The following is a 19,585-nucleotide window of genomic DNA, read 5'->3' as shown; positions in this document are numbered from 1 at the left end:
ACGATGACTTCGATCAAGGAACAATTGCGGACATACAGTGTACAAGACGTGTTCATTTGAAATCAACACTGCTTGTCATTTGAAGTTTCAGGAATTCACATTAATCTGTATGTGTTGTTCTTCAATTTGTATGCATGTATAAATTAATCAACAGATTACAAAAGACACAAGTCACACAACTACCATGGTTTACAACAGCTCCCTTGCTCCTACCAAGAACATGAACTGCAACCACCACTTTGTTTTGTACTTGATGAGTTGAGTTGTAATTGCAGCTTTCATCAATTCTATCGTACCCGGCATATTGTTCAAGTAGGAGTTAAGAAGTTCTTGAACCATTGAACAGAGTCCTTAGGGTATCTTTTGAGCTTGTCCTTATAGTCGATGAAATATAGACCAAATCTTGAACTGTATCCCGCAGCCCATTCCCAATTATCCAGTAGAGACCATGCAAAATAACCCTTCACATTGCACCCATCATCTCTGCACATTTTCAACCAGAACAGAGGTTAACATGAGCTGCCGGACCTCATATCATATATATGAACATGGTTTGCTAGATCGATCAGTAATCACATATTCACATTTATGATTTATGTATAAAATCAAAGATGTTTCTGTATAGATACTTGATTGAAGCTAGCAAGTTTGACAAATAGTCACGGTGGTAATTGATCCTTTTCTCATCCTTTAGAGCATCCTTGAGGGAAATGAATGGGCTATTCGGGTCATCCATGCCTGTCAAAAGTAGAATATATCAGTTCTGATTTCGTATGAGTTTTAGTATCTTTCAAAAAAGGCAAGCAAGTCAGGTAGGTAATGAAATGATCAAGATGTAGAGCTACATCTATGTTAATTCCTCCATTCGGCTCTCAGAACTTACCATTCTCAGTGATAATGACCGTAGGATTGCCATACTTTTTCTTGATGTAGTTCATTAAGCTCCTCATTCCCTCAGGCACTATGTATAACCATATCGAATTTGCCTGCATTTTTACATGAATTATAATGCATAATCAGGTCAAAAGAATCAAACAGTAACAAGCATTTAGCATTGCAATGGTGTAATCTATCAGATCCCATTAATCTCAAAACAAGTTATAACCCACAGAGAATGATTAGATATCAGAGGATAGCCTTTTTATGGCATCACATGTACTTTCATTGCTTTCGATATAGAAGATCGATCATCTTCTTTATGTCTCATATAAATGTAGATGACATATTTGAACTTAGATATGATGTGTGTGTATAATGTGTGTTTTACAAAGATATTACGCTGCATACCTTGTCTCCAATAGGTTTCCCATTTTTGAAAGCTGAAAACAGGATGAGAGTACTAACATCAGTCAGAAACCAACTGTTGGATAAGATTCAAAATACAATGATCTAAACTCTAATGATATGGAAGCTGACTCTACCAGACACAAGTTTTAGTGTTTATTGTGACTTACGAAGGGTAATGGCACCCGAATCTGATAGGGTGTCATTCAATAGTCCGATTACAGCAGAAGCATCGTTACTGGCATAGAAGGTAGTGTAGTGATTAATGCCCACAAAATCCAATGACCCCTTGATTAAAGTAGACTCAGATTTGGAAAATGTAGGCAGTCTGCTTCCAACTCTACTTCTCATAGAGAATGGATAATCCCCAAAGATAAACGGGTCGAGAAACCTGTTGTGTTACAACAAAGTGATTATCCTAATTCCAGGCCGTTTTCTTGTAAAATTAAGAGTTTGGAAAATTGGAAGTAACAAAAGCAAGGATAACTTGTGAGCCTCAGTTTCAACATTGGAGTTCATGATCGAGCATACCAGCCAAGCTGAAAATCTTGGGCTCTTTGAGTTGCTTCAATGTCTGCTGTAGAGTTTGTTGCTGATCGATACCAAATAACATCAAATGATGCCCCAATTGATCCTCGTTGCTTTGACTGCAAAGAAGTAGTGTGAGAAATTGATATCTGTTGTGGGTGCAATTGTGTAACAAGCCCTTAAAATGAAAAGATGGCTTAAGAATTCTTTCATGTTGAACTAGATTAGGCAATTCCATCCTTTTACCTTGTATTTTCTCCTGTAAATGTTGGCAACAGTAGCATGAGAAAGGATGACATTGTGAGCAACTATGTAAGGCTCAGTTGCAGAGTTTCCAGCCCTACAGACAAGGTGGCCTAGGATAGAGCATCTTCCTGGTGCCTGGAGGCCTACATCATATCCTTGTACAGCAAATGTGTGCGGCTCGTTGAATGTGATCCAGTGCTTCACTCTGTCACCGAATTTCTGAAAGCATGTCTCCGCGTATACTGCAAAGTCCTTTCTGTAATTGATTGAGGTCATATTGGTGATCAAACTTACAGAAAGTAAAGTTATGAAATTGTGAGCATTGCTTACATGATTTGAGCATCAAGCCACCCAGTGTATCTGTCTTCCAATGCTTGAGGAAGATCCCAGTGGTAGAGGGTTACGTATGGTTCAATTCCTGCACATGAATTCATTTACACTCAAACACAGATTTTGGAAAATTAAAAGTGACATTTATTCGCAGATGAATATCAGATCGAGAAACTTGATGGACCTAGATCAGGAGTTATACATGAGACATTGGAGGGTAATTGATGGAAAAATTGTGGAAGTTACCTTGGGCTAGCAATGAATTAATGAGCTTGTTGTAGTGATCAACCCCCGCCTGATTAATTTCACCAGTTCCATCTGATATACATAAAGCTCCATATTAGAAATTTCAATCTTGTATTTACTTCCATCATACGCTTCTTCTAATAGCTATATAAATCTTGAATGTTACACAATAATATATATCTCATAAAACTGCTAGAGCTTACTTGGGAAAATTCGAGACCAGGATATCGAAAACCTATAAGCATCCAATCCCATATCCTTCATAAGTTGCACATCTCCCTGCTCACAAATAGAGTAAATATTATCATTAATCAACAATGTCATACTTTCTTAAATTTAAAGAAAGCTGAGACTGGTTGGAGAAGACTTGCATCATATAGGTGATACTGATCCACAGCAACATCTGCATTACTGAAATCAGTTATTTTACCTGCAGCACAATGTAAGCAATTAACAAACAGTATTTTGCATATAGTCAGATACATTATGGATTTTACCCGATTGGCAGAAGCTTGGATTTACTAATGCTATAGCTTCAATATCCAGATCATAGTAGAGGTTTGAATCAAGAAATAAGATAGTAAATTATTACCAAAAGTGTGTGAAAAAACGTCCCATACAGAAGGCCCCCTTCCATCCTCTTTTACTGCGCCTTCATACTAACAAAACCAGAATGAAGATTAACCATTTGTATATCTGGTGTATCTTACATTCCATATCGAAACAAATAATAAAAATAATAACCCAGAAATTAAACAAGGTGGTAATTCATCTAGTTTGATAAGAACAGTGGATATATAAAGTTAAAAAACAAAATGCCACTGTCACAAAACCAGGAAACAGCATATAAACAAAACAACCATATACAACAAAGGGTGAGTTGCAAATATCATGAAACATAGTGGTTCATTTCGTCTATTCAGCATCCTATTCTATCTTCACTGGAAAACGGGTCCTAGTCTTTTCAGTATTGAAGAAACTAAAGAGCGGCCAACCTGGAAGGCAGAAGAAGCAGTCCCAAACACAAATCCCTTTGGAAAGCTGCCCCTGTTAATCTCTGGAGACTGTGATGAACACCCAATAATCACCTGAAAAGCAATAAACAAAGCAATGCATCCATGCCACCCCATATCTTCTCTATGAGGTTTTAGAATGAACAACTTGGGATTTATAAGAAGTTAGATTGAAAAAGATTGGAGCTTTATAAGAAGATGGTAGATTTATAGTGAGACTGACAACCAAATCCCAGAATGTGAACTGGGGTAGTTAAGGAAGACGCATAAAATGGTGGGTAAGGAATCCCACAATGGCCAAAGAGAGAACAATGGTGGCTTTTTTAATTATGGGGATAGTGGCAAACAAGCAATGGGGTTTTTGGCTAGTCCAGGGTTGACACGTTTTCATACCAGAAGAGACATTAATATAGGTGCTGCAATTGCATTCATGAGGCTATGAGATTTGGTTTTATTTGTTATTTTAATTCAGAGTTTTTTGTTTTAGCCTTCTTGGTCGTTGTCTTTGCTTTCATCAATCATCTTGGAAGAGAATGTGGGATTGCTTTCCAGTCTTTCTCTAGCTTCCTTATCTCGGAATGCAATCCATCGTGTGCTGTAATCTATGTTCTTAATATCATTTGTTTATTGGCTCACTATAATTTCATTGCCATTCATTCACCTTAGTTATAGGGTTTATATTAGTATTCAAAAGCATAAGATAAGATCAAGTGCTACAAATGTGTACGCTATTTTTATTTTTCCTTTGGAGTATGCATCCATCTCTAATGTAGTCATAGATTTCTTTATGAATATACATGCTTGATACTTAGTATGACAGCCCCTTTGCAATAAAAAGAAAGTTCAGGTGTATCAAACAACAATTAAAGTGGAATAATGCTTTTGTGATTTTGGGATCAGTATGTTAGAGGGGTGACCTTTATGATGCCATCTGGTTTTAATTTGGTGGTGCATTTTAGGACAGTACTGGGTTTTTGTCATTTGGTAATCATCAATATGACATTGGCAATTTGAGTTTTCAATTTGAAATGACTTGTTCAATGTTTTTCTTGTGCAATATGGCTTGTTTTTGATTAAGTACTAAGCATGTAGTCTATATGATAAGGCTTGAAAGTTGAAAACTATTGGAGAATGTGTATATTGATCATCAATATGACATTGGCAATTTACATTTCAATTTGAAAACGCTTGAAATGACTTGTTCAATGTGTTGTTTGTGTAGTGTGGCTTGTTTTTGATTAAGTAATAAGCATGTAGTCTGTATGATAACACTTGAAAGTTGAAAACCGTTGGAGAATGTGTATATTGATCATCAATATGACATTGGCAATTTCAATTTCAATTTGAAACGCTTGAAATGACTTGTTCAATGTGTTGCTTGTGTAGTATGGCTTGTTTCTGATTAAGTAATAAGCATGTAGTCTATATGATAACGCTTGAAAGTTGAAAACCGCTAGAGAATGTGTATATTGATCATCAATATGACATTGGCAATTTTGAATTTCAATTTTGAAACGCTTGAAATGACTTGTCCAATGTGTTGCTTGTGCATTGTGGCTTGTTTATGATTAAGTAATAAGCCTATAGTCTATATGATAACGCTTGAAAATTGAAAACCGCTAGAGAATGTGTATATTGATCATTAATATGACATTGGCAATTTGAATTTCAATTTGAAACGCTTGAAAATGACTTGTTCAATGTGTTGCTTGTGTAGTGTGGCTTGATTATGATTAAGTAATAAGCTTGTAATTTATATGATAACGCTTGAAAGTTGAAAACCATTGGAGAATGTGTATATTGATCATCAATATTACATTGGCAATTTGAATTTCAATTCAAAAATACTTAAAATGACTTGTTCAATGTGTTGCTTGTGTAGTGTGGCTTGTTTCTAATTAAGTAATAAGCCTATAGTCTTATATGATAACGCTTGAAAGTTGAAAACTGCTGGAGAATTGATGAAGAAGCAATCAAAACCGTAGCAAAGTTGGTTAAGGAAGAAACATAAGACTCCTACTCACGTCCTTCAAATTATTAATTGGTTTCATTAAGTTCAAAGCATGTACTTATGTGGGGAGTTAATGAATTGTGATTTTATGATAAGTACATAATAGGGATCCTATTATAAAACCCAAGAATGTCACGGGGTTCAATTCTGTTCATTTCACTTTGCATTCTGTTTCCCAATGACGTGACTAGTATTTTCCCATCTATGAGAAGCCTTTCCTTTTTTTAATCAGGATTGCTCATCACTTCATCAGCATGAGCTTCCACAATTTCGAATCTTTTACAACTGTGATGGTGAGCAAGTTTAGAGGAAGAATATCTGAATTGTGAAGCATTACATTACCAATGTAGAATTGTAGACTGATATGTTGTTCGGCTGTTCCACAAGGTAGATGAGCGTCTTACATCATCTTTGGTTCTAGACCAAGTCTTGTCAAGAAGCAGAAACAGATAAACATCTCAAAACTGCAACATCAATATTAAGCAACTATCTATGGATGTCCCAGGGGTTTTAGTTTGTAATTTCATTTCTTGTATCAAAAAAAAAAAATATTAAGCAACTATCTAAACCAAACCAGGAGCTAAATAGATTAAATTATCCATTTGGGATGATTAACACGAATCACGATCTATTTCTTTCAATATGAATTAAAACTTCTATTAAAATAAATGACCGTAAGCTGTAAAAGAAGGAGCGAAAGCAAACTTACCGAGAAAAGAAGGTAAAAGCTACAACCTTTTAAACCCCCGAGTCGAAAATTGCTTGCGGCTCTCGCAAAGATGGACGACGATGAAGAAGCTCCACCTCTCGCTGTCGAAATCGACCAACCCTTTTCAAGTGGGCCCACCGACGTCGACGATCCCGTCGGTGTCACCGTCATCACCGGCTATCTGGGTTCAGGCAAATCCACTGTAAGCTTAGTTCTTTGTAAAGCTCAAATCTTTCACTTAAATTTGTAATCTTTCTAGAGAAAAGATGAGAACTTTGATTGGTTTAACTCAGCTGGTTAATCATATATTGAACACCCAACATGGGAAGAAAATTGCTGTGATATTAAACGAGTTTGGTGAGGAAATTGGGGTTGAGAGGGCAATGATTAATGAAGGAGATGGTGGTGCTCTTGTGGAAGAGTGGGTTGAGTTGGCAAATGGGTGTATATGTTGTACTGTGAAGCACAGCTTGGTCCAAGCACTGGAGCAGCTTGTGGAGAGAAAAGAAAGGTTTGAGCTTTATCATGGGTTTTGGAGTTTTTGCCTCAAAGTTTTTATTATGGTGATGGTGGTGAATAAGGGCTTGTTATGTTTTGGTTTGCTTGTAGACTTGATCATATATTGTTGGAGACTACTGGTTTGGCCAACCCTGCTCCGCTTGCTTCGGTTCTGTGGTTGGATGATCAGTTGGAAGCGGCTGTCAAGCTTGATTCGATTATTACTGTGAGTACTGAGCAATTTGAATTGAAGCTGTATTTTGCTGTTTGTCTAGACTGGTGATGGGTGTTTGTTATTATGGTAGTGCTCACGTTCGGTTTATAGAATTTTAGTTACAACATTAGTATTTAGAGTGCCATTTGGATTTAAAAATCTTTCTTGCCAATTGCTTACTTGGCAGCATCAGGTGTTAATGTCCATGATCAAGTGTCTACTGTTTCATGTATTGCATAAGAACTGTTGGTTTCTACCTTCATAATTTGCACGAGAACTGTTAGTTTCTACTGCTTCATGAGAACTGAGCTAGTTTTCCTGTCTTTTCTTTAGAGTGCTATGGTGTTTGTTTAATTTATTATCACGTTACCCCAATATGTCATACAGGTTGTGGATGCCAAGAACCTTCGTTTTCAACTCAGTGAGAATAAAAGTTCATCCTCATTTCCTGAAGCATATCTACAGATTGCATTTGCGGTATTGTCACATTATTCGACTCACGGCTTACTTTTAATGAAATCACTTGATTTATACTGGCTAGTACATATTCTCTCCATTTTGATTTGCTTATTAACCAGGCTGTAATGTTCAGTTCTTGTACTTCATATTTATGAATTTGGCTGTTTGTTGTAGGATGTTGTAATTCTTAACAAGGTTGATTTGGTTTCCCCAGAGGGTTCTAATGAATATCTGGAGGAACTTGAGAATGAGATACATAGTATTAATTCACTTGCTTGTATCATCCGTTCTGTTCGGAGTCAAGTCGACTTGTCTAAGATATTGGATTGTCGGGCCTATGATGCTATGGTTAGTGAGGCATAGGTCTCTGTGTTTTCTTACTGGTTTAGTTCACACTGAGGTTTAATTTGATAACTGCAGTAAACTCCATCCTTTTCAGCATGCTGCTCATTTAGAATCATTATTGGAAGAAAATCGTGCTTTATCTACCCGGGATCTCCACGATAGTGGTGTGCGAACCTTGTGCATTCGTGAGCAACAGAAGGTCGATCTTGAAAAGGTAAACAGTTTGAATGGCTTAAAATAAATCGCTTTTGAGTAGTTGGTGCAGCATCATAAGCTTCTATTAAAGGTTACCATTCATGACATTTGTAGACATCATTGTAGTTGAAGTTGTATATACCTGAGAAAGTGTATTTGATAAGTTATTGACATCAGTTATCGATAAAGTGAGGCTACACTAAGCAGAGAGAATAAACAGTTATAAAGTAAGGCTACACTAGGCATCCATATCTAACTAATCTAAGAAATGTGTCACTTTCCTTATACAAATGGGATGTGGATGCACATTACAAAAGCTGTCTAAAATATCGATTGCTGTATCTTTTGGTTTTATCATATGTGTCGTATGTTGTCTTAATTTTGTTTCTCAAGGTCCGTCTATTGCTCGAGGAGATTCTTTGGGAGAAGAAATATGGAATGGATGTGTATCGCTGCAAAGGGGTTTTGAGCGTCCACAATTCAAACCAATTACATACTTTGCAGGTATTATTATTACTTTTTTGGCTATAATCTATGAGTAGAGCAATTAATGCTCTGATTGGGTTCCTCCAAAGTTTTTGACTGATTAAGATGGGGAAACAAAGATGGCCAAAGTTTTTGACTGACCTTGTTTTGATACGCCACGTAATTGTAGTCCGTAGAGAAGCAACTAATTGCACTATGAATGACTTTGAGAAGAAGCATGTTAAGAGGTTGTATCAATACGGCATATAACAGTGATAAGATCAATTGACAGCAAGCTGTCCAAGTCACTGGAATTGAGGTTAAAATCTTTTGATATACCATTATACCAGGAGGGAGACACCTAGGCTATATCTAGTATCTAAACATCTATACTTCACACACCAATTCTATTTGTTTACTCTTCTAGTCTTCTTTTAGAGGATTCTAGCCTGGTGTGAATCTCATAAATCTGTGCCTCCTTTTTCACCAATGTTTTGGCAGGCAGTGAGGGAAATATATGAGATCGTGCCAACTCGTGATTGGAAACAGGAAGATAATCAGATGAACAAGATAGTTTTTATAGGTAAACAGCTCTGCTCACACTGCCACAAACAGCTCCGGTTTAGTTTACTGATATATTTCTTTGTTTTTTTTTATACCTGCAGGGCATAATTTAAACGAAAATGTTCTCACCGAGTTGTTTAGATCATGTGTAGTTTGTTGATGTTCGATTCTTTCTGTATGGGTACTTTCTGCTAGAGTTTATTATCAAAACATCAATGGTGACTTAATTGAATTAACGCTGTGTTGATTCCGAATATATTTACTGAGTACAAAATCAAGTATACACTAGATTGAATGACGATAAAAGTATATCGCACATGGATTCATTTTGATAGATAACCAGAAAAGACTAATCAACTTGCCTTACATCAAAGATTCAGAAACTTACAACCAGAACTAACAGTGCAAAAATTGGTCCTAACATATAGCCAGCCTACTGTAGTTCGCCATATCAATTTGATTCACTATCTTCTTCATTGTCGAGCATCTCTGGTTCCATTTTATATGTCTGATGCATATCAAGAATCTCTACATCCTTGTTTACAATTTTGCACACCACAAATCGCTCAATCTGTAACAAAGAAAACAGACTAACCAATCAAACAAACTACACATTCACAATTGAAAATGTACGCAGTTTGTGGCACTGACCTTTGCCCTTATGCTGTCATTAAGCACACCAACAGGAACTATGCTGGGATTAACTCTGTACTCATGCATGACAAATGAACTTAGCTTCCTTCTTGGCACATGTCCTTTATTGAATAACATAGAAGTTTTAAACCCAACAACTACTTTGTCATCCCCATATGTAACCTGCTCTCTCTCAGTAGTTACCTTCCAGTAACCACCCTTTGTAGTTCTTTTAGTGCCTTTCCCTTCACTGCTGTAAATCTGTTCAACATTAGTGAAATAGTATGCTTCATTGCCCTTGGTACCATGTCTATAATCACCTGTGATTCAAATAGGCATCAGAGTTAGGCAGTTAGCAAAAATGAAAAAACCCTGGTCATATTACAACTGTTCAGTCTAATAGTTTTGATTCAAACAAAGAGGTTAATTACTTGATGATCAATAAGACAATAACATGAAAATAATGCTTGGGAATAGAGATTTGAGCTATACCTCGGGGTATCTGATCCGGATCATGCTCATACAGGTCAAGTTCTTTTATAACATCAGTTAAAGGGATTGGACGACCTAGAATTTTGTTAAACAAGTAAAACAGAACTAATTCATCATCATCCGGAGAAAATCTATATCCCTTAGGTAAATTCAGCTCTTCCTGTGTCTTCCCATTATCGACTTCCGTACACTTGAGCACATCAAAATCTTCCTTCAACATTTAGTCACGTAAAGGGGCTTGCTTTGATCAATCAATGAGAAACTCTATGTTTCTTCCTTCGAGCCTGCATATATAGAAGTAGAGGCAGAGAAAGGAGAGTCATATAATGCTTCTTCACCATAGCTGCAGTCACCTGTTAGATGTGTGATTACATATTCGTATATATATAGGAACCCACAACAGAACAGCTATGTATGATCATATCAGAGCTTTGCGGATCCAGGTTTCTATAAGCTGCAGGCTAATTGGATTCAAACATTCATAAACCTATATATACACGGTCAGAAATCGAACCGCGGGTCGGTTACTCGGATCAATAAACGTTCAGGTCGAATTCGAAATCTAAGAGACACAGAAGATGAAGAGAAGGACTTACCGGCGGCGAGATGAAGAGACGTATTGGGGCCTTTGAAACTGGAGCGTTGTGTAGGTCTGTCTGTTCATATACAAGTTTGGTTATCCATTTTTGATCGGGCGAATCCGAACACAATCTCTTTGCAGTGATGCTTACGTAAGTACTGTAGATGCAGCGGCGCAAACTGAAACCACACACGTGTTCTAAAGCTGGTTTGGATCCAACGCCGAGTTTCCTAGTCCATTTCCTTTATAAAAGGCCCCTTTTCCCAACCCAAATAGACATAATCATGAACTTGAGAGACTATGATTGATTTTGGATGATTTGATTCCTAAACTCATCCCTTTTTTCTATTTGTAACTAAATTTCTGAGCACATATAATTAAGAAGTGTGACCTAGTATTAGTAAACACATAAATATTTTCATGGAAAATCATTCTAATAAAAAACACGACAATTCTTTCTGTATGTTATTATAAGATCACAATAAAGATTAAAACAAGCATTAAAATGAGGTATCATTGTCTTGGTTCTAGCTGCTATTACGTTGCTACATCCCATAAGCTATTTTTTAATGTTATATTCAATTAATCATCCACGCTCGACGTTTTAGGTCTGGAGACTAATAAGTTTTCAGAGAACTTGTCAGAATACTTTCTCCCGCTTGCAACTAACCATAGGTTGTGATTGAACACCAATCATCGTTGATGACATTTGAACATGAACATGAAAATTATGCACTGAATTCTTACCATCTCGATTATTTGTATTAGTAGCACAGTTTCGAGAGAAACTACTAGTCTACTACACTTAAATTTGTTTCGTTTTCCATTTATTAGTCATTTTTAACAACTAAAAAAAGTTCATTATCAGACCCAAAAAAAAAAGTTCATTAAACTCTCACCAATTGCCAATAAAACCCTCGTGACCTCGTCCTGGTCCGACGTCGTTTCAAGCAACCCGAAACCCTTCTCCTTTCTTCAGCTAGACCTCCGAGTCTCCCCAATTTCAAAGCAAAGCATCAATTTTGGGACCTCTGTGCTTCTCGCAGTTTCAGCTCAAATCACCCAAGCAGGTTCGCCTCAATCTCTGCCTTCATCACTTTCTTCAGTTTTCTGCTTATTCGTGAACATTTCATTACCCCATATCTGATTCCGAGCTTGAATCTCTTAAATTTAATCCTTCTTAGTTTCTCAGAATTCGTATATGATCGCTCTAATCACTAATTAGGGTTACCAAATCAGTAATATGGAAGATTCCCAGTTGATAAAAAACCAATCTTTACGGTCCAGAATGAAAGCCTTTGTATTTGAATTTCACTCTACAATGTTTATCCTTTTGATTTTGATTATGATTGATATCCTATTCAGATTTGATTTGTAGTTTTGATACTGGAATCCATATATTATGAATTTGATTGGGGGTTTCAATGTAACAAGTTTCATATACACACTATTGGTCACTAAAGATTGTATCTTTATGCTGCTGATAGGTTTCACTGTCTATGTAAAACTATCAGCTACTAGAATACCCCCTTTTGAATCAGAAGAAGTTGGCATTAATTTTGAGTTGGACATTTTCGGACTCATAATATTAAAGAAGTTGAGTTCTTAGGATGGCACTGGTTGTGATATGTGGGCAGCCCTGCAGTGGGAAGTCAATGGCTGCCGCCTGCCTAGCTGAGGCTCTGAAAGAATCAGGGTCGAGTCATACAGTCAGGGTTATTGACGAAACTTCGTTTCATCTTGACCGGAATCAGAGCTATGCCAATATGCCTGCGGAGAAGAACTTACGAGGGGTGCTGAGGTCTGAAGTTGATAGATCAGTGTCGGGAGATAGTATTATAATAGTGGATTCTTTGAATAGCATCAAGGGTTATAGGTATGAGCTTTGGTGTTTGGCTCGTGCTGCAGGGATAAGGTATTGTGTGTTGTATTGTGATGCTGATGAAACCCATTGTAAGAAGTGGAATGAGGAGCGTAGTGAGAAGGGAGAAGATGCCTATAATGATAAGATATTTGAGGATTTGGTAAGAAGATTTGAGACACCAGATAGAAGAAATCGGTGGGATTCTCCTTTGTTTGAGTTATGGCCACATAGAGAAGGTATAGTAGGATCTTCAGCTGCTATTTTAGATGCGATTTTGTATCTGACTAAGAAGGTGGACTCAAAGACACGCGATGTGAAAACATTGCAGCCAACTATTGCAACACAGAACACACGGTTTTCAGAGGCAAACTCTCTGTATGAGCTGGACCGAGCAACACAAGAGGTGTCCAATGCTATTGTGGAAGCACAATCACAGGCACTTGGAGGGCCTTTAAATGGAGTTTCTGTTGGTCAGGGGTTACCACCTATCAATATCTCTAGACCAGTAGGGCTTCCAGAGCTTCGAAGCTTACGCCGAACTTTCATAAAATTGACAGGGCAAACGAGTTTAAGTGGGCGACCGCCACCTTCAGATGCAGACAGCGCAAAGAGGATGTTTGTTGATTACTTGAACAGGGAACTGGCAAATTCATGAGCGAGGAAAAAAAGTACAATGCTATTCAGTTTTGATACAGGTCTAGGTTTCTCCAGATTCTTATGCTGATAAAACATGGATAAACCAATCCTGAATTGATAAGAATTGCTGCTGTTTCTCCTAGCATTATACAGATGTATGTTGTAGTCGTGCTCATCAGTCATCATTGTTGTACTACCATTCTTACATGTATTATTGAAAACTTGTTCTTCATTTCGCTTACTCAGTTTTACTTGTAGCAGTTGGATTTTCTTAACAATTTGATAGCATGGTCTTGAATTTTGAATCCTTCTTCCTAGTACATGAACAGATAGATTTTGTTTACTTTAATATTGCTTCTGATCAATTCTCTGCAAAAGCCAGGGAATTAATGCCATGTTCTAGAAAAAAAACCCATCTTTTTCCTCAATGGTCAGCACAGGAATCTTGACCAGCAATCAAGCCCATACATAAAGCCTTAAGCTATGGCTATGATTGGCACAGCTCACATTCTATCAGCCCTACTGTGTGGCCTGTACCTGCAGAGTTGGCAATCTAACTGTTAACTAATACTTTGATTAGTAATCATTAAATTGGATTAGTCTATTATTCACTAAAAGAAGAAATATATGAAGGTGAAAGTTTCAACCTTCATGTTCAAGGTAAAGCTAGCTGCTACCAGCTGAGACCAACCCAATTCATTGTTTTTCATTTCTTATAAATTCTGGGTTGGTCCATCCTACATTTATTGTTTTCCTAATCTAGGAAGACAGTGACATCCTCTTAACGACACAATTTTTTGGGTTAAGCTAATCACATATAATTGACGGAAAAATCACAGCCGTAAATTAATTTCTTTACAACCAAATTGTGAGGCCGGTTGTTGGCGTACGTCATGGCGTAGACACAAAACAACCAAAGAACCAAATTAAATACGAAAAGTAAATAAAAGTTCAGGACACAATAAATAACAATGATTCCCTTTAATTGAGTTTATATTAAAAAAATTAATGATTGTTTTCGTCTTTTTTCTTCTTCTTCTAACTCTACGAGCCTCTGGATCTGAATAACAAAAAAAAAGACAAGAGACGTATAAAATCCTGAACACGAACACAAACACAAAAACTCAAACACAAACACAAATAACTAGAATTCCTATAATTTTGGACTCACATTAAAGTCTGAGTCTTTTGCTCTGTTTTTGAATCTCACACTCTTGTTCAACGAACCCAGTACCGGTAAGCATTCCCCAAAACCCTAATCCTCCATTTCCATTGATGGGTTTGGTTTGCTCAAGTTGACTCCATTTTGGATTTTATTGCTTTTTTGTTTGTATATGGAGTTTGATAGTGATTTGGTTGGTTTTGGGTTGGATCTGAGTTGGATCTGGGATTTTTGGGTGCTCACTGGTTTTCTGTAAGAATGGAAAGTGCTGACATTTTGTTTTGTACTTGTAATTCTGTTTCTAGTTGATGTGGAAACATATGAAATATGGTAAATGGTTGGAATCTTGTGCTGATAGACTCTGGTTTGGATTAGTTGTGGAGTAGTTTTTCTATGCAACCAATCTGGACTTTTATTTGGGACATTGATTGTGATGGATTTGATTGGTTGGACTTTTGGCTTCGGTTGCAGGTTGGTCTTGGTTGATCAGTTGTTGAAAGACAGTTTCTTTTGGAATTTAGCTGTATTGGTGCTGCTCAAGATTGAAAATCTGGTTACGTATAATCGAGTTTGAAATCCTGTTTAGCTGTGATCTTATCTGGGTTTGGCTCAGATGAGTTTATGAATGAATACGTGAAGCTGATGGAACGATCAGAGTGAAGATTTGCATATGCTGTTGGGGAAGGAGTGGGGATCATTTTTTCAATGCTTGTAAGAATTGTCCGGATTCATGGTGATATATGTAGAAGCTTGTGTCTTATGATAGGTGATGATTTTCAGTCTTTCTGGAGATTTAAGCTGAAGGTTACCTAGTGGGGTTATCTTGGAATTAATAGGTTGGTGTTGCACGATTTTGAACATGAGAAGCTCCTGGTTGGGTAAACTGTCTCTTATTTTTGGTCCTAGACCGCCACTCAACTGGTTACTATTGTGCCTTGTGAGTGTACTTGCACTAATTGCAGTGTTGGGATCATCCTCTTCAAGTACATTTGATTCTTTAAACCCAAGTTCAGTACCAGACATCTACACAAACTATAGGAGGCTAAAGGAGCAAGCAGCAGTTGATTACTTGGAGCTGAGGTCTCTTTCACTGGGTGGTAGTAAAGAAAAAGAGCTTGGTCTTTGTGGCAGAGATAAAGAACACTCTGTGCCTTGTTACAATGTTTCAGCAAATGTTTTAGCCGGGTATAAAGATGGGGAGGAGTTTGATCGGCATTGTGAAGTATCAAGAGACAGAGACCAGTGTCTAATTCGCGCCCCTAAGGACTATAAGATACCTTTGAGGTGGCCAGCTGGTAGGGACGTGATATGGAGTGGAAACGTGAAGATAACCAAAGATCAATTTCTGTCATCCGGAAGCATGACCAAAAGGTGCTTCACAGTTAAAGCTTTAATACAGACATTCAAAAACATCTATGCACATTTTGGCTAATTTTTCCCTTTTGGTTTCTACTTCTCTGCAAAGTCATTTTTTAACTTCACAATGAACTATGCAGGTTGATGCTACTAGAAGAAAATCAAATTTCCTTCCACTCTGAAGATGGGTCGATTATTGATGGTGTCAAGGATTATTCTCGTCAAATTGCGGAGATGCTGGGTTTGGGCAGTGACTCTGAATTTTCTCAAGTTGGTGTAAGAATATAGTCAAATTAATGTAACCATTTAATTCTAAAAGATGCTGCATTTTATTGAACTAATACCAATATTGTTTTCATAAGTCTAAATAAGTTGTATGTTGGAACTAAAAAGGCATAAGCTTATGTTGTCATGTATATGTGACTAATATAAAGCCTGGCCTATCACTGATTTTCATTACTGGTGCTTATAATATGATACTGGATGCTTCATTTATTCATTTCAATTATTCTTATGTTAAACTGCAGGTTCACTCAGTACTAGATATTGGTTGTGGTTTTGGTAGCTTTGGCGCTCATTTAGTATCCCTAAAGTTAATGGCTATTTGTATTGCGGCGTATGAGGCAACTGGCAGTCAAGTTCAGTTGGCCCTTGAGAGAGGTCTTCCAGCAATGATTGGCAATTTCATCACAAGACAACTTCCATATCCATCACTGTCGTTTGATATGGTTCATTGTGCTCAATGTGGTATTCTTTGGGACAAAAAAGGTAATTTAGGGAGTAGTTATGTTTTTTTTGCAGGTAGATGCTTCCTTTTAAATGGAGTATTTTTTCCGAGTCTGACTATGTCATTTTAATATCTTAGAGGTTCTTTAATACCATCATTCGCTATGTGTAACCTAATTTAGTTCATGCATCAGATGGGATGTTTCTCCTAGAAGTTGATCGGGTGCTCAAGCCTGGAGGTTACTTTGTCTTAACCTCCCCCACAAGCCAGCCATATGGAAGTTCATTGACTATGAAGGAGGGTATAGCTACAGACTCTTCACCAATGGAAGAATTAACCCAGAATATCTGTTGGACACTTTTAGCTCAAAAATATGAAACTTTTATCTGGCAGAAAACTGTGGATTCTAATTGTTATTCATCTCGGTAAGGATATTGACTGCATCTAATATTTTGAGGGAACAATTGGTATTTTCACATTCCAAATCTCAGTACTGTTTAAAGGTTTGGTCTCAAGTTGGCTATCATTTGTGTTGTTGAAGAGCTTGCCTAATTATTTTCTTCTTGTTGGAATGCAATCTTGCTAATGCTTTTCTCCTTGTTCTTTATTCTAGCAAGCAGGGTGCTATTCCACTTTGTCAGGACGAGCACGAGGTTCAGTCATATTATAAGCCCCTAGTATCGTGTATAAGTGGCACCATGAGCAAACGCTGGACTCCAATCCAAAATAGGTCTACTTCTCGGTGGAACTCATCTGAGCTTGAAGTTCATGGAAAGTATTGTTGCATCGTACATTTATGTCTCTTCACTTCTCTGTCTCTCTTCACTGGAAGGGGTTGTTTCTGAATGTCTTAGTATCATTATGTTTGTTGGATCAGCTAAGACCATACAACTCTGTCCCACTTCATTGTTATATCTCAGCATATTGATACCCTTTTTCTTTGCAGGAGTTCAGCCAGATGATTTCTTTGAAGACTTACAGGTTTGGAGATCAGCATTGAAAAACTATTGGTCTTTGCTTACCCCCTTGATTTTCTCTGATCACCCAAAGAGACCAGGTGATGAAGACCCTTTACCTCCCTTCAACATGATACGCAATGTGCTTGACATGAATGCTCATTATGGGGGTTTAAATGCTGCTTTTCTAGAGGAAAGGAAATCAGTCTGGGTGATGAATGTTGTGCCTGTAAATGCTCCTAATACACTTCCTCTCATACTAGATCAAGGTTTTGCTGGTGTTTTGCATGACTGGTAAGTTATTTGTGTCGGGTCTTTTGGACAGCCGGCCGATTTAATATTTGTAGCTTCTTTGAGGCTAAATTGATCTAGTCGTTTGTGTGTTTATCCTTACTGTTTGAAAATCCGCATTCAAACAAAAATAACACTTGGAACTGAGGTGACAAACTTTAATGTAAATGAAAAAAAACCATCTTTACAAAAAAAGAAAAGAAAAAAGAAACCTTTTTTTTTTTACAGATATCCACTTTGTTCCATTTAGGATTCCAGTATTTGTTTACTCCAAGTTTCTTGAGCTAGTGATCTATCTATTGCCCCAGGTGTGAACCGTTCCCTACATATCCTCGAACATATGATTTGCTACATGCAAATGGGCTGCTCTCACACCTGTCTTCGGAGCGGTGCAGCATGATGGACTTATTCTTGGAGATGGACCGGATCCTACGCCCTGAGGTATGCTTCTTCCTTTTACCTCTGCAACATTACATCGTAGATGGAGAGGTCGGTTCTCTCCATTTCCATTTTTGGATCCTAAGATCAATATTTTGATGAAATTAAGTTATAAGTTGGATACTGTAGCAATTCCCTATGTTTCTTCCTCATTATTGTATGCCATCTTGGCATGTAATGTCCCTCTAGGCCTCAACAAATAGATTCATCATATATTATCATTTAAGAGTTTGTAACTTTCTTACATTATGTGATGAAATTGGCCATTTTGAGACATGTTTTATGACCGGATGCAGGGCTGGGTTGTTCTCTGTGATAACGTGGGAGCTATAGAGATGGCACGCATGTTTGCTACCCAAGTACGTTGGGAAGCAAGGGTGATTGACCCTCAGAATGGCAGTGACCTGAGACTACTTGTATGCCAAAAACCATTTGTGAAAAAATGATTGCTATACATCAAGAGGTCTCATCATTGCGGAAATGTACATTTTTCTTTTAGCTCTGGTAATTTTTCTCCTCATTCAGAAATTTATTTTTTCATCATTCGGAATTTTTTTCTTTTCATTTTTAGATAATGAAATGCAGTGCAATGACGAATGATCTGATTTAGTATTATGTTGTCAGTCCTAATATATGGGAGGTCTAGACACTAGGAAGGTAGCTTTCATCCAGTTTCAAGTGTTAGGAATGGGTCTGGTTAAGCTATATTTAACTAGTGGTGAGTGTCAAATAAATGATTGCTATACTTGGCTAATCTAGATACTCAAAATCATAATTTGGTCCAGTTCCCACCGCATCCCTTTTCACTTGACGAAGGACCAGATGGTAATAGTTTTTCAGACATGAAAAGAGGGGTTTAAGATCCTGTCAAAGCAAAGGTGGTGTCTTTCAGAATTTAACTATGCTCTTTTGTGTTCCTTATCAGATTATGATCAATTTGGCAACAGACATATACATGCTCAAAATCCGAAGAACCTTGAAGATGCTCATCGGTCGTGACTGGACTAGGAGCATGTGGAAGCTGTAGATTAGAAGATTTGGCACAGAAGTAGCTGCAACTCAATTTTGTTAAGGCGTTTGTAGCAATTCATTCATCCATATATTTTTTGTTACATTTTCTCTCATCCTTTATTCTCTTTCTTTTTTGTTCAATCTGTTAATGAACTTCACGTTTTTGTAAGAACAAAGCACACTACTCTGGAGTAAAGAATGTCGGCATGTCCGGGAAGTATAAGAGTACTGTTATTCTCTCTGGAATTCTTGTCTATTGACTTTATTCTTTACTTGAATTTCCAGAAACCGGCATCAGTTGATGTTTTCATGTAAGCATAAGCCACAACATA

At 37.3% G+C, this 19,585-nt stretch overlaps 5 protein-coding genes across 6 annotated transcripts; 3 read left to right on the top strand and 2 right to left on the bottom strand.

Annotated features, from left to right (window-relative positions):
• Window positions 1-4,005, bottom strand: LOC126791942 (beta-glucosidase 40). The gene is made up of 13 exons (XM_050518441.1): window positions 3,630-4,005; window positions 3,227-3,293; window positions 3,006-3,064; window positions 2,838-2,913; window positions 2,635-2,706; window positions 2,389-2,476; window positions 2,059-2,314; window positions 1,816-1,931; window positions 1,455-1,675; window positions 1,288-1,319; window positions 884-986; window positions 630-738; window positions 1-483 (listed from the first exon to the last, which is right to left on the bottom strand). The coding sequence occupies exons 1-13, from the start codon at window positions 3,762-3,764 to the stop codon at window positions 309-311; spliced, it is 1,509 nt and encodes a 502-aa protein (XP_050374398.1). The 5' UTR covers window positions 3,765-4,005; the 3' UTR covers window positions 1-308.
• A 2,399-nt stretch (window positions 4,006-6,404) lies between these two features.
• Window positions 6,405-9,363, top strand: LOC126791940 (uncharacterized). The gene is made up of 9 exons (XM_050518439.1): window positions 6,405-6,569; window positions 6,661-6,878; window positions 6,977-7,091; window positions 7,467-7,556; window positions 7,713-7,886; window positions 7,978-8,097; window positions 8,472-8,582; window positions 9,045-9,126; window positions 9,209-9,363. The coding sequence occupies exons 1-9, from the start codon at window positions 6,438-6,440 to the stop codon at window positions 9,265-9,267; spliced, it is 1,101 nt and encodes a 366-aa protein (XP_050374396.1). The 5' UTR covers window positions 6,405-6,437; the 3' UTR covers window positions 9,268-9,363.
• On the bottom strand, window positions 9,207-11,069 carry LOC126791941 (NAC domain-containing protein 41-like). The gene is made up of 4 exons (XM_050518440.1): window positions 10,829-11,069; window positions 10,233-10,516; window positions 9,759-10,060; window positions 9,207-9,678 (listed from the first exon to the last, which is right to left on the bottom strand). The coding sequence occupies exons 2-4, from the start codon at window positions 10,450-10,452 to the stop codon at window positions 9,559-9,561; spliced, it is 642 nt and encodes a 213-aa protein (XP_050374397.1). The 5' UTR covers window positions 10,453-10,516; window positions 10,829-11,069; the 3' UTR covers window positions 9,207-9,558.
• Window positions 11,070-11,762: 693 nt separating this feature from the next.
• LOC126791168 (protein KTI12 homolog) lies at window positions 11,763-13,619 on the top strand. 2 transcript variants are annotated; one of them, XM_050517579.1, is made up of 2 exons: window positions 11,763-11,882; window positions 12,300-13,619. In XM_050517579.1, exon 2 carries the CDS (start codon window positions 12,423-12,425, stop codon window positions 13,329-13,331), a length of 909 nt encoding a protein of 302 aa, XP_050373536.1. In that variant the 5' UTR covers window positions 11,763-11,882; window positions 12,300-12,422; the 3' UTR covers window positions 13,332-13,619. The 2 variants fall into 2 exon arrangements, with proteins under 2 accessions (XP_050373536.1, XP_050373537.1); XM_050517580.1 differs by having other exon boundaries at window positions 11,769-11,882; window positions 12,422-13,619.
• Window positions 13,620-15,278: 1,659 nt separating this feature from the next.
• LOC126792592 (probable methyltransferase PMT5) lies at window positions 15,279-19,495 on the top strand. The gene is given in 9 exon segments (XM_050519000.1): window positions 15,279-15,845; window positions 15,971-16,106; window positions 16,358-16,598; window positions 16,751-16,982; window positions 17,171-17,337; window positions 17,504-17,807; window positions 18,113-18,245; window positions 18,539-18,746; window positions 19,168-19,495. Coding segments are annotated over 8 exon segments (1,875 nt in total). The 5' UTR covers window positions 15,279-15,333; the 3' UTR covers window positions 18,689-18,746; window positions 19,168-19,495.
• The last annotated feature ends 90 nt before the right edge of the window (window positions 19,496-19,585 follow it).

This window comes from Argentina anserina, chromosome 4 (assembly GCF_933775445.1).
Source record: "Argentina anserina chromosome 4, drPotAnse1.1, whole genome shotgun sequence".
NCBI classification, from domain to species: Eukaryota; Viridiplantae; Streptophyta; class Magnoliopsida; order Rosales; family Rosaceae; genus Argentina; species Argentina anserina.
The sequence above is the reverse complement of the archived record's forward strand: the minus strand, read 5'-3'. Positions and strand labels throughout refer to the sequence as shown.